Raw genomic sequence first — 15,495 nt, 5'->3', positions numbered from 1 at the left:
AACGGCGGCCATCGCGGCCTGTCCACCTCCCAAGACGAAAAAAGAGGTGAGGCAGTTTTTGGGATTGGCAGGCTATTACCGCCGGTTCATTCCCCAGTTCGCGGAATGGACCAGCCCACTGACTGACCTCACCCGAAAGGGTGCTCCAGAACTGGTCCAGTGGACGGAGCAGTGCCAGCGGGCATTTGAGAAGGTAAAAGCAGCACTGTATGAGGAGCCGGTACTTCACATGCCAAATTTTAACATCCCTTTTTGTCTACAGGCGGACGCGTCGAGCCGGGGACTGGGGGCGGTACTGTCACAGCCAACCGCCCCGTACTGTACATCAGCCGGAAGCTCTCGGACCGGGAGGCGAGGTACAGCACAGTGGAGTGGGAGTGCCTCGCCATCTGGTGGGCGGTGGGGGCCCTCCGCTACTACCTGCTGGGGCGCGCCTTCAGTCTCTGCTCAGACCACAAACCGCTACAATGGCTCCACCGCATGAAAGACGCTAATGCGCGGATCACCCAGTGGTACCTGGCATTACAGCCCTACAACTTCCGGGTGGTCCACAGGCCGGGCAAGCAGATGGCCGTGGCCGACTTCCTCTCTCGCCCAGGGGAGGGGGGGAGTGGGCGCGGCCAGATGGGTGTCCGGCCTGAGTCTGGCGGTGGTGGCATGTGGGAGGGGCGTGGTCCACGCGTTCCCTGCGGGCGGGGTGTGTGCAGCGATCGGCCATGAAGCAGCTGACAGGTGAGTAGATGAGCTCAGCTGGAACGAGTTATCTAATCACCTGTTCCTTTATTAGCGGCGCGGGAAACCTTGAGGGAGGGAGGACACAGGCGGAGCAGAGGACACACGTGGAGCGGAGGACGATCGACTGAAAAGCCGAAGTGAAGAAATAACTAAAAACATTGTGGATTGCAAGTACGGGCTGAAAAGCCAAAACTGACATTTGTGTGAACAAACAGTAATTAAAAAGTGTAAACCAGCTCGAGTGTGCTGCTCCTTCCCTGTGCTCCCAGAAGAACAAGCAGGATCTTGCTACACCATATTTTTGCTGAAAGGATTTAGTAGAGAACATCGACGATAAAGTTCTGAACTTTTGGTCGCTAATAAAAAAGCCTTGCCTGTACCGGAAGTAGCAGACGATGTGCGCGTGACGCCACGGGTTGTGGAGCTTCTCACATCCTCACATTGTTTAGAATCAAGGCCACTAGCAGCGAGAGCGATTCGGACCGAGAAAGCGACGATTTCCCCATTAATTTGAGCGAGGATGAAAGATTTGTGGATGAGGAAAGTTAGAGTGAAGGACTAGAAAGAAAAAAAAAAAGACGAGGGCAGTGGGAGCGATTCAGATGTTATTAGACACATTTACTAGGATAATTCTGGAAAATCCCTTATCTGCTTATTGTGTTACTAGTGTTTTAGTGAGATTATATGGTCGTACCGTGTGGCCACGGGTGCGGTGACCGCCAGCGTCTTCGATGGAAGCCACGTTTCTCGACGAGGCAAAGCAGCCGGGCTGAGATTTTTTTTTCTTCCCCTCCACGGTGTAAGTATCCAACGGTCCAGGGGGGGGCGTTGGGAGGAGGCAAGAGAGTCCGCAGCTGCAGGAGGTGAGGCACGACGCAAGCTCTCCGCTCATAACTACGGTAAGAGCTGACTTATTACCACCATTTTCTCACCGAAACCTGCCGGTTGACATGTGGTAGGGAACCATGTTCGCTTGATCGCTCTGTTCCATAGTAAAGCTTCACCATCAGCTTTCGGGAATGTAAACAAGGAAACACCGTCTGTGTTTGTGTGGCTAAAGGCGGCCGCTGTTACGTCTGTTCGGCATCGTAGTGCCGGGTTCGATTCCCTTGAGGATGCGTCGAAATAGAACACAGCAAAGGTAAGGTTTAACTATTTATTTGAATAACAAAAGGTGCTAGAAAACAAAAATACTGGAGCTAAGAAAAGGCGAACAAAAGACGCTAGCATGAAAGCTAGGATAAACAAATAGTAAACTAAACTGGCACATAGGCACACAAAGGGGAAAACAACACATTTAGCATGACAGCTAAGAATGAATAAAAGTGCGCAGCGTGAGAGCTCGCGAGAATAATACAGGAATTGCATGTAAGCACAAGTGCAAAGCAGAAGTACCGTTGTGTGAAAACAAACTAGAGTCCCAGGCAGAAGAATGAAAAGAGGAAGGCTTATAAAGGGAAGGTGATTAACAGAGAACAGGTGTGCAGGAACCGGGAGTAACAGCTGAAACTAATAAGTAACCATGGTGATGGACTAAACGGGAAATAAACGGATCAAACGGAGAATGAGAACAAAGATGGAAAAACAAACAATAATATGTGAAGATCCGAGTCACAGATCGCAACAGCCGCAATACACCGCTTCCCACCTACATCTTTCTTCTTTGACGTCTCCATTATTAATTGAACACATTTGCAAAAGATTCAGTCCAGAATACTGTGTAATTATGCGATTGAAGTAGATGACTTATAGCTGGGATGGGTGCTGGATCAAAATGTCCGCTACAATCCGTGACGTCACAAGCACGCGTCATCATATCGCGACGTTTTCAACAGGATACTTCACAGGAAATTTCAGATTGCAATTTAGTAAACTAAAAAGGCCGTATTGGCATGTGTTGCAATGTTAATATTTCATCATTGATATATAAACTATCAGACTGCGTGGTCGCTAGTAGTGGGTTTCAGTAGGCCTTTAATGTCAGAACCGGAAAACGCTGTTGTTTTTTGCTCTTATGGAATTTAATGCCTGCAACATGTTTCAAAAAAGCTGGCACAAGTGGCAAAAAAGACTGAGAAAGTTGAGGAATGCTCATCAAACACTTATTTGGAACATCCCAAAGGTGAACAGGCTAATTAGGAACCGGTGGGTGCCATGAAATGCTCGGTTATTCACGAACCAGGATGGGGCGAGGGTCACCACTTTGTCAACAATATTGCACCGACGAGACGATGTTTGTTCATTTTAGGGATGCAACACAATTTTGGTAATCCCGCCCGGTCGGGCGAAGTTATCCCCCGTGTAAATAAGTCAAACTCGTTCATGATCAGCGAACAACGTTCACCCGCCGACAGGAAAGGAGAAAGTCTACCAAACAAGACCAGCGATTTGTGAGTAAATACCAACACGGTCTGAACGTGGATGTTGAGTGGGAATCACCACAGACCGAAACCGAAAAGAAACGTGTCACTTTATCCGTGCATCATCTCAAATTAATAAGTGAAGAGATGCAATTAGGACTTACGGAAGAAATGCAAGAGGAGAGATATTCTGAAATACTTGGAAAGTGAAGAGATTACAGGTTTAGAAGTACTACAAATGATTTCATCGATAACATCCTGAAAAAGGCTGACAGCAGCAACTACCAGTAGAGCCTGAAACTCCTGAGCAGTCAAATGCGGTCTTGGAGCGCCCTCCATAGGCAGCTGATGGTACTAAAAGTCCAACATCACCCACTAGTGTACCAGACGTAGAAAAAAGGTTGGATAGGGGTCAAATTTAGCCTGCCTGACGAATCCAGGAAGCAAATTAAAAATCCCTTTGATAGTAAGTAGCCGGACAAACCAATAATAGGCTTGAATGTTATTGAAGAGTTAGCACCAGTAGCTAGTAGCTAGTAAATTCATACAGTCTTCAATCAGCATTGGACGGAGGACACAGAAAGGCCAAAGCTGTGTATTCAGTCCTGAAAAAGAAAACAGGCCGTTCAGAAAGTCAATTGGCTCGAGTCGGGAGACAAAAAGTCATCATAGAAAATCCCGAAATGCTGACGATAGCCTATGGAAAACTGAATAAGAACATACTCAAGACAGAATATGCACTTTTTGGAACCGAATGAAAGGGTTCTTCACTTAATCTTCTGCTACCCTGTCCGTACTTCGTTGATGGTCCTACCAATAAACGTCTTGGTAGGCTAGAGAAGAAAAGCAGACCCAACGCAAGGACCAAGGTGCGTGAAATCCCTAGAGATGCAGAGACCTCAAGTGAGGATGAGTATAATTTGTGGATCCCAAGGCAGTCTCAGGACACTCTCCTAAATCCACACGCAAGCCTGTGGGAGAGAACCACTTCCACAGTGGAACCTGAAGGAGAGAAACTCGATGACAGGAGTCGGCAACAAGATGCGCCGGAAGTTGGCAGATCCGTCAGCGATCCTGTTTTGTCTCCCCTATAATGTTTGTCTGATCTTGAATGGGATTGTGCTGAAAATTTAAATTTCCCCTCGGGGATTAGTAAAGTATTTCTGATTCCGATTCTAAATCTGATGCCATTCAGCAAGGACATCGAACAAGACAAGATCAAGACATGGACCCTGACATCTCAGCACCAGAGCTTCAGGATGAAGGCGGCATCCTGTCTTCAGCATATTCCACATCCTCAGAGGACAGGGAAGACGCAGAGAGAATAAAACGGTCTACAAGAACACGCCGACCAAGTGTTAGAATAATCAACAACTTTAGTATGCTTAAAGTTCGTTGCTATAGTTATTAGCTATTGTGCTTAAGCATCTTTTCTATCTGTGCAAGGACAAAAACTTCTTGTCTGAGGGGTGGCCTCAGCCGCAGATGTTATCTTTTTTTTAGCCCGCTAACAGCCAAGGACTTCAAGGACGCGGGAACTGTACCTTAGAGCGTAGGGCAGGCCAGCGCAATTATTTTGACTCGGGGGCCACATTTAGAGAAAAAAATGTGTCTGGGGGTCGGTATATCTATTTTTAGGAACACCAATACAAAAACCTCTAAATAGTGTCTTATTGAATGCTAAAAACATTAAAAAAACAGAATGGAATTTTTCATTTTCTACTGAATGAGACACCCAGAATGTAAATGAAAATAAAGAATTGGGGATTTACAATATTAACTATGAAGGATAAAACACTGAATATTGACAACATATGAACGTCACACCCCCTCTCGATCAACATACCCAACAATCGAGCGAAACGCAGTGAAATACGAAGGCGAAGGGTAAAAATAAAAAAACACCTACGATCTGATCTAAGCTTTAAAACTTTGCTGTAAAACTCTCTTTCCGCGTCTGTCCCTGACACCCGCATTTCAGGCTGGCCACGCTGGAAACTCTCTGTGGAAACGCTCCCCATCCACATTGCTTGGTACCTCGTCTGAGCTGCTGTGACTTAGATTACCATAGTAACTAAATAGATTACCATAGTGACTAGTATAGTACGGATTCCAACCATTGAAATACTTTGTATAGTTCAAGACTTACGGTCATTTGAAAACATGACTGCACATCACAATGGCAGCTACAGTTTCCATCTTAAAGATCTACAAAAAATATTTGGGAAGGTCCGGCGGGCCAGATTGAAGAGCTCAACGGGCCGCATGTGGCCCCCGGGTCTTAATTTGCCCAGGTCTGGCGTAGGGCGAGACTGTGACTAAGTGTGCAGCTCCATGCGTTCTCCTCATGAGCTAAATTGAACTTTGTCTCTGCCTGATTCCTTGCTTCTTGTCTGTTTAATACATGTCATCTGTGTTTTTGAACCTGACACCAAGTTCTAAATCAGGCCTGGGTAATTATTTTGACTCGGGGGCCACATTTAGAGAAATAAATGTGTCTGGAGGCCGGTGTATCTATTTTTAGGGACACTAATACAAAACCTCACAATAATGTGTGCTTGAATGCTAAAAACGCTATGACAGACCGCCTTAAAACACACAATGGAATTTTACATGTTTCTATGAAGGATAAAACACTGAATATTGACAAAATATGAGTATCACACCCCTTTTTGGATCGACATATTTTACAATCAAGTGAAACACAACCAAAATGCAACAAACAGTGGAAAATGAACGCAAAGGGTACAAAATAAACCCCACCTACAATCTGATATATGTGATATATCACTAAGCTTTCGAACTTTTTTGTAAAAATCTCCCTCTGCGTCTGTGGAAACGCTTCCCACCCACACCGCTTGGTGCCTCGTCTGAGCCGCTGTGACGTAGATTACCATAGTAACTAATTAGATGACCATAGTCACTAATTAGACTACCATAGTAACTGGTATATCATCCAAAAGATTCCAACCATTGAAATACTTTGTATAGTTCAAGACCTACAGTCATTTGAAAACATGACTGCACATCATAATGGCAGCTACAGTTTCCATCTTAAAGATCTACAAAAAATATTTGGGAATGTCCGGCGGGCCAGATTGAAAAGCTCAACGGGCCGCATGTTAATTTGCCCAGGTCGGGCGTAGGGCAAGACTGTGACTAAGTGTGCAGCTCCATGCGTTCAACTCATTAGCTAAATTGAACTGATTCCTTGTTTCTTGTCTGTTTAATAGATGTCATCTGTGTTTTTTAACCTGACACCAAGACAGATCCTTTCTTAAGCTAAATTAGGACAATGAATTAGTCTAAACGTGATGTGTTTGTGGTATAGTAACCAAAAATACAAGAAAGTTTAAATCAAGAGTGACATAGTTCATGTTTTGTAAATCTGTTCCGTAATGATTGAGTACTTCTTACAATACTCAAATTATCACCAGTCTTGACTTGTAGGGGACGGCGTGACACAGTTGGGAAAAAGCATCAAGCATGGTGAAATAGTAGATTGCTGTATGTGACTTAATGGACTTGGGAGGCCTACCAACGAACCGAGAATAAGGACATTACACCAAATGCGGTGACACAGCGGTGGACGCGCCCGGGAACCATTTTTGGGTGATTTAACCCCCAATTCCAACCCCTTGATGCTGAGTGCCAAGCAGGGAGGTAATGGCTCCCAATTTTATAGTCTTTGGTATGACTCGGTTTGAACTCACGCCCTACCGATATCAGGGCGGACACTCTAACCCAGACCTGGGCAGATTAATGGCCCGGGGCCACATGCGGCCCGTTAAGGTTTTCAATCTGACCCACCAGACATTCCCAAATATTTTTTTGTCGATATTTAAGATGGAAAGTGTAACTGGCATTATGATGTGTAGTCATGTTTTCAAATGACTATACTAAGTATTTCAATGGTTTTGGGTGATATACCAGTTACCATGGTAATATAATTAGTTACTATGGTCATCTAATTAGTGACTATGGTAATCTACGTCACAGCGGCTCAGACGAGGCACCAAGCAGTGTGGGCGGGGAGCGTTTCCACAGAAGCTTAGTGATATATCAGATATATAAGATTGTAGGTGGGGTTTATTTTGTACCCTTTGCGTTCATTTTCCACTGTTTGTTGCATTTTGATTGCGTTTCACTTGATTGTAAAATATGTCGATCGAAAGGGGGTGTGACGTTCATATTTTGTTTTAATTGATTTTACCCTTTAAAATTGTTTTTAATCATATTTGTTTTTATACAACCGTAATTTGTCAAGTGTAGGATAGAAGTGTTGCTACAAAGAGTAGCATTACGGGGCGGCATAGCTCGGTTGGTAGAGTGGCCGTGCCAGCAACTTGAGCGTTGCAGGTTCGATTCCCGCTTCCGCCATCCTAGTCACTGCCGTTGTGTCCTTGGGCAAGACAGTTTACCCACCTGCTCCCAGTGCCACCCACACTGGTTTAAATGTAACTTAGATATTGGGTTTCACTATGTAAAGCGCTTTGAGTCACTAGAGAAAAGCGCTATATAAATTTAATTCACTTCACTATTGTTTTTATTGGTTTTATATTTATTTATATTTTGTTTTTATTCAGTCATTGGTGGAGCATAATATATATATATATATATATATATATATATATATATATATATATATATATATATATATATATATATATATATATATATGTATATATATATATATATATATATATTATATATATTTTTTTATTATTATTTTTTTTTTTTTTATTTATTTATTATTATTTTTTTATTTTTTTATTTATTTTTACAATTGTTTTTAACATGGCTGTGCAGCACTTTGGAAACGTTATTGTTGATTAAATGTGCTATATAAATAAAGTGGATTGAATATTCAGTGTTTTATCGTTCATAGAAAAATTGAAAATTCCATTGCGTTTTTTAAGGCGTTTTGTCATAACGTTTTTAGCATTCAAGCAGACATTATTGTCTAGTTTTGTATTAGTGTCCATAAAAATAGATATACTGGCCCCCAGCCCCTTTTTTTTCCAAATGTGGCCCCCGAGTCAAAATAATTGCTCAGGCCTGATTTAGAACTTTGTTGTGAAAATCTCCTTCCACGTCTGTGGAAACGCTCCCCACCCACACTGCTTGGTGCCTCGTCTGAGCCGATGTGACGTAGATTACCATAGTAACTAATTAGATGACTGTGAAGAGGCGGAGCCAACGGGCCGACGGCGTGCCCTGCCCAAGATGGCGGCAAGGAGGTGGAGGATGCGGTGGAGCGGAGAGGCGGGGCTTGCTGGGAGCAATGCCTCCACAGTTTAAATCAGGTGCGTGGCACACACACCTGCACACAATCAACTCATCTCCTCCTGCTGTATAAAAGGGGAGAAGGAGGAGAGATCAGGGAAGGAGTTGGAGTGTCCGCGGCAGATGCAGTGCGTGAAGAGCAAGAGCGACAGAGAGCAGACGACGACGACGACGGCGGCTGAAAAGCGACCGGCGAACGAGCAGTGGAGGAAGGAGCTGAAAAGCGATTCAAACTGCAGCCAAGCTTTATTGCAAAATAAAGAAGTCAAACCTGCTAAAGAGATGTCCTTCCTTGGTGGTCTGCTGAAACCGAGCGACGACAGCAAGAGACTGTCACAATGACCATCGTAACTAATTAGATCACCATAGTAACTGGTATATCATCCAAAAGCGCAGATTCTAACCATTGAAATACTTTGTATAGTTCAAGACTTACGGTCATTTGAAAACATGACTGCACATCACAATGGCAGCTACACTTTCCATCTTAAAGATCTACAAAAAATATTTGGGAACGTCCGGCGGGCCAGATTGAAGAGCTCAACGGGCTGCATGTGGCCCCCGGGTCATAATTTGCCCAGGTCTGGCATAGGGCGGGACTGTGACTAAGTGTGCAGCTCCATGCGTTCTCCTCATGAGCTAAATGGAACTCTGTCTCCGCCTGATTCCTTGCTTCTTGTCTGTTTAATACATGTCATTAGTGTTTTTGAACCTGACACCAAGATCTAAATCAGGCCTGGGTAATTATTTTGACTCGGGGGCCACCTTTAGAGAAAAAAAATGTGTCTGGAGGCCGGTGTATCTATTTTTAGGGACACTAATACAAAACCTCACAATAATGTCTGCTTGAATGCTAAAAACGCTATGACAGACCGCCTTAAAACACACAATGGAATTTTATATGTTTCTATGAAGGATAAAACACTGAATATTGACAAAATATGAATATCCCAGCCCCTTTTCGATCAATATATTTTACAATCAAGTGAAACGCAACCAAAATGCAACAAACAGTAGAAAATGAACGCAAAGGGTACAAAATAAACCCCACCTACAATCTGATATATCTGATATATCACTAAGCTTTAGAACTTTGTTGTGAAAATCTCCTTCTGCGTCTGTGGAAACGCTCCCCACCCACACTGCTTGGTGCCTCCTCTGAGCCGCTGTGACGTAGATTACCATAGTAACTGATTAGATGACCATTGTAACTAATTAGATCACCATAGTAACTGGTACGTCATCCAAAAGCGCAGATTCCAACCATTGAAATACTTTGTATAGTTCAAGACTTACGGTCATTTGAAAACATGACTGCACATCATAATGGCAGCTACACTTTCCATCTTAAAGATCTACAAAAAATATTTGGGAACGTCCGGCGGGCCAGATTGAAGAGCTCAACGGGCTGCATGTGGCCCCCGGGTCATAATTTGCCTAGGTCTGGCGTAGGGCGGGACTGTGACTAAGTGTGCAGCTCCATGCGTTCTCCTCATGAGCTAAATGGAACTCTGTCTCTGCCTGATTCCTTGCTTCTTGTCTGTTTAATACATGTCATCAGTGTTTTTGAACATGACACTAAGTTCTAAATCAAGCCTGGGTAATTATTTTGACTCGGGGGCCACATTTAGAGAAATAAATGTGTCTGGAGGCCGGTGTATCTATTTTTAGGGACACTAATACAAAACCTCACAATAATGTGTGCTTGAATGCTAAAAACGCTATGACAGACCGCCTTAAAACACACAATGGAATTTTACATGTTTCTATGAAGGATAAAACACTGAATATTGACAAAATATGAATATCCCACCCCCTTTTCGATCGACATATTTTACAATCAAGTGAAACGCAACCAAAATGCAACAAACAGTGGGAAATGAACGCAAAGGGTAAAATATAAACCCCACCTACAATCTGATATATCTGATATATCACTAAGGTTTAGAACTTTGTTGTGAAAATCTCCCTCTGCGTCTGTGGAAACGCTTCCCACCCACACTGCTTGGTGCCTCGTCTGAGCTGCTGTGACGTAGATTACCATAGTAACTAATTAGATGACCATAGTAACTGGTATATCATCCAAAAGCGCAGATTCCAACCATTGAAATACTTTTTATAGTTCAAGACTTACAGTCATTTGAAAACATGACTGCACATCTTAATGGCAGTTACAGTTTCCATCTTAAAAATCTACAAAAAATATTTGGGAATGTCCGGCGGGCTAGTTTGAAAAGCTCAACGGGCCGCATGTTAATTTGCCCAGGTCGGGCGTAGGGCGGGACTGTGACTAAGTGTGCAGCTCCATGCGTTCTCCTCATGAGCTAAACTGAACTCTGTCTCTGCATGATTCCTTGCTTCTTGTCTGTTTAATAGATGTCATCTGTGTTTTTGAACCTGACTCCAAGACAGGATACTTTCATAAGCTAAATTAGGACAACCTAGTAATGAATTAGTCCAAATGTGATGTGTTTCTGGTATAGTAACCAAAAATACAACAAAGTTTGAATCAAGAGTGACATAGTTCATGTTTTGTAAATCTGTTCCGTAATGATTAAGTACTTCACACAATACTCAAATTATCACCAGTCTTGACTTGTAGGGGACGGCGGGGCACAGTTAGGAATAAAGATTAAGTATGGTGAAATAGTAGATTGCTGTATGTGACTTAATGGACTTGGGAGGCCCACCAACGAACCGTGAATAAGGACATTTCCAGCGGTCATGCAAACGTCCAAAAACGTCCCACTTACAGATCTGGGGTTGGTGTGGTAGCGAGTGGCGTCGCAAACCACGGCGTACCCGATCAGACTGTCGCCAGGATACAGGAAGGTGTTGCCCACCGGGGAAAGCAAGACCTCCTTGGTCTCGGGGAAGAGCCACTCGATGGAGATGTCACTGAGGACCGGGCGCATGGTCTTCTTCAGGGACTTGATCATCTGGAAAGACAGAGACGTCTTTAGTTTGGGGCGCTGGTCCGGGTGAGGGCCACCAGCGGCAGGAGGAGGAGGAGGAGGACGTACGCGCGGTTGGAGCCTCTCGCCCTGCGCCAGGAACTCAGCTGTCCCTTTGGACACGGCGGCCAGTTGCTGCACCATCCTCCTGCACGCGCTCTGCCCGATGCCGAATGTGAAGCATCTGCACATTAATATGCTTGTCATTCAGTATTTACACATTGAAATAATAATAGGAAACATTAATAAAGAAAATGTATTAATATGTTTGTCATTCAGGATTTATTTACACATTGAAATAATATTGGAAAACATTAATAATGAAAATGTTTTAATACGTTTTCCATAAAGCATTTGCACATTGAAATAATATGAAAAATAAATAATGAAAACATATTAATGTTTGTCATTCAGCAATTATACATTGAAATAATATTTAAAAAAAATATATATATATAAATATATGTTTGTCATTAACCATTTACACATTGAAATAATAAAAATAAAACATGCTAGCATGCTTACCAGTCAGAGTTAAACACTGAAATAATTTAAAGAATTACTCAAGAAATTAAATATAAATCATTAGAAAAACAATACAGTGAAAATATAATCGGATGTCAGCATTTACAAAATAAAAACATAAAATATTAAATCATTTATAACATGCTTTGCATTTAAACATTGAAAAACAAATGTAATAATTAAATAATAAAATATATTATTATGTTTGTCATTTAGCAATTACACATTGAAATGATGAAAATAAAAAATACGAAGATGCTGGCCAGTTCGAATTAAACACTGAAGTAATTATAAATAAATAAACAAATTAAACATAAATCATTGGTAAACAACACAAATTAAAGATAATTGTATGTTAGCATTTGCAAAACAACAAAATATTTTTTTTTCTAATAACAAAATGATAACATGCTTTCTGCAGCCAGCATTTAAACATTTAAATAACAGCATTAGATAATAAATCAAATGTAATATAAATAATTAGAAAAGAATAAACACATTCTTGTAAACCAGCATTAACACATTTAAATAAGGTGGAATATAAAAATTAAAAAAAAACTATATATATATATATATATATATATATATATACACACACACACATATATACAGTGGGACAAAAAAGTATTTAGTCAGCCACCGATGGTGCAAGTTCTCCCACTTAAAATGATGACAGAGGTCTGTAATTTTCATCATAGGTACACTTCGACTGTGAGAGACAGAATGTGAAAAAAAAAATCCAGGAATTCACATTGTAGGAATTTTAAAGGATCTATTTGTAAATGATGGTGGAAAATAAGTATTTGGTCAACCATTTAAAGCTCTCAGTGATGGAAGGAGGTTTTGGCTCAAAATCTCACGATACATGGCCCCGTTCATTCTTTCCTTAACACGGATCAATTAGCAGAAAAACAGCCCCAAAGCATGATGTTCCCACCCCCATGCTTCACAGTAGGTATGGTGTTCTTGGGATGCAACTCAGTATTCTTCTTCCTCCAAACACGACGAGTTGAGTTGATACCAAAATGGATACATGGATGATACAGCAGAGGATTGGGAGAATGTCATGTGGTCAGATGAAACCAAAATAGAACTTTTTGGTATAAACTCAACTCATTATGTTTGGAAGAAGAAGAATACAGAGTTGCATCCCAAGAACACCAAACCTACTGTGAAGCATGGGGGTGGTAACATCATGCTTTGGGGCTGTTTTTCTGCTAAGGGGACAAGGCAACTGATCCGTATCGTGAGATTTTGAGCCAAAACCTCCTTTCATCAGTGAGAGCTTTGAATGGTTGACCAAATACTTATTTTCCCCCATAATTTACAAATAAATTCTTTAAAATTCCTCTAATGTGAATTCCTGTTTGGTTTTTTTTCACATTCTGTCCCTCACAGTTAAAGTGTACCTATGATGAAAATTACAGACCTCTCTCATCATTTTAAGTGGGAGAACTTGCCCAATCGGTGGCTGACTAAATACTTTTTTGCCGCACCGTATATATAGAGATATGTATATATATATATATATATATATATATATATATATATACATATATATGTAGACATATATATGTGTATAGACACATATATATACACATAAGTACACTTTTACATATATACACACATCCATCCATCCATCCATATATATATATGTAGATATACACATATGTATATATATATATATATATATATATATATATATATATATATATATATATATACACACACACATATATGCATATATACATATACATATATATGTACAGTACGTAATCAACATGTCATACCACAAAATAATATAAAAGAAATAAAATGCTTCTCAGTCCACATTTACATTTCGAGGTAATAAATAAAAACATAAATGACACGGGGTAGAAATAAAACAATTTTTTAAAAGCATAACATGCGTATCATTCCATATTTACATGTTGAGATGAAGTATAAATAAACAAATAAATGATACAATGTAGTAATTGTTACATGACAAAATGCTTATCAATCAGCATTAACACACTAAAATACGATTAAAAACATCTAATAATGAATAATAAAAACAATTTGATCATAAATTGTCTTTTTTTTGTAGTTCCTTGCCAGATTGTTACGTGTAGGATTGGCAAAAAGTGGTTATATTTGTGTGTCAATCAGGATCAATAACAGATAAATGTCACAAGATGGAAAGGGAGCTGGATCGTGTGTGTGTGTGTGTGTGTGTACTCGAGCAGCACTTCAATAACAGCAGAACCACAAAAGCCAATTATTTCCAGAGACTTGGCGGCGATGAGATTTATTTTCCCGCGGCGTCGAGCATCAACACGTCACCAGCTGCCACGTCGTTACTAAAGCGTGTTTTGTTCCGGCGGGATTAAAGCGGCATAAACAAGTGGCCCTTCAGAAAGCCCCTCCACGTCCTGAATGGTAGATTGATTGAAACTTTTATTAGTCGATTGCACAGTACAGTACTGTGGAGAGACGGAGCCGACGGGCCGACGGCGGGGTACCATCCTACTCAGGATGGCGGCCAGGAGGCGGAGGATGCGGGGGAGCGGAGAGGCGGGGCTTGCTGGGAGCGACACGGCCACAATCTGAATCAGGTGCGTGACATACACACCGGCTCACAATCTGCCTATCTCCTAGCAGTATATAAAAGGGGAGAAGGAGGAAAGAAGGAGGCGGAAGGAGTAGAAGAACCGGACGAGCGAGAACGACTGAGAGCAAGCCGAACACAGCGACGAAGACGCGGCAGACTGAAGGCAAGAGAGGAGCGAGCAGGAGAGGAGCAGCTGAAAAGCGATCCCAAGAAAAGACGAAGCTTTATTGAAAAATAAACAAGAGTCAAACCTGCAAAAGCATGTCCTTCCTTGATGGTCCATGCAACCCGCACGATGACGGCAGGAAGCCGTTCACAAGTACATATTCCGTACGATTAACCACAAAATGGTAACACCCGAATAAGTTTCTCAACTTGTTTAAGTCGGGGTCCACGTTAATCAATACATGGTACATGTGGAAGAAAACAAGCGTCCGGCGAGGACTGACCTGACGTAGCGGGCGTGGCTGCGCACCAACTCGATGACCTTGCCCGTGTCGCTCACCGCCCCGTCCGTCAGCAGGAAGAGCAGACGCGGGTGTCCGCTGAACATGGGCTGCCTCAGGATCCACTTTAACGGCGCCAGGATGTTTGTGCCCCCCATGTCGGCTCGGATCTTGCGGACGTACTCGCAGGCCAAATGCAGCGCCTCCTGGGACAGGAAGGAGGAAGAACAACCGGCTTTAATTGACGAGAGAGGCATTCCGAACCCATGTGGAGTTGGACTTCGGAGGTTTAATTTACAAACCCCAAAACCAGTGAAGTTGGCACGTTGTGTAAAAGATGAATAAAAACTTATAGCGACGGGTGAGTAGATGGCCCAGGTGGGCCTTGTTTTCTAAACTGTCAGGCTTGCCACCGACAGTTTGTTTGTGTTTTAGTTTTTCCTCTGTGTGTTAAGTATTTCCTGTTTTTAGTTCCTGTCAGCGCTCTTATTTTGTCTTTTTCCTGTTTTTTTCCCTGTGCGCTGTTTTCCCCTCAGCTGCGGCTGATTGGCACCTGGCCACACTTGGCGTCAATCAGCCCGCTCCTATTTGTACCT

At 42.2% G+C, this 15,495-nt stretch overlaps 1 protein-coding gene across 2 annotated transcripts in view; it reads right to left on the bottom strand.

Annotated features, from left to right (window-relative positions):
- vwa5b1 (von Willebrand factor A domain containing 5B1) overlaps positions 1–15,495 on the bottom strand; it is a 93,199-nt gene that overhangs the window by 35,395 nt on the left and 42,309 nt on the right. For both annotated transcript variants that reach the window (XM_061902854.1, XM_061902855.1), the window contains exons 10-12: positions 14,903–15,105; positions 11,405–11,519; positions 11,135–11,320 (exon numbers count right to left, since the gene is read on the bottom strand). In XM_061902854.1, coding sequence (XP_061758838.1) covers positions 11,135–11,320; positions 11,405–11,519; positions 14,903–15,105 — 504 coding nt within the window. The remainder of the gene's footprint in view (positions 1–11,134; positions 11,321–11,404; positions 11,520–14,902; positions 15,106–15,495) is intronic.

Source organism: Nerophis ophidion, linkage group LG06 (genome assembly GCF_033978795.1).
Source record: "Nerophis ophidion isolate RoL-2023_Sa linkage group LG06, RoL_Noph_v1.0, whole genome shotgun sequence".
Taxonomy (NCBI): domain Eukaryota; kingdom Metazoa; phylum Chordata; class Actinopteri; order Syngnathiformes; family Syngnathidae; genus Nerophis; species Nerophis ophidion.
This window is presented reverse-complemented; position numbering and strand designations above follow the sequence as displayed.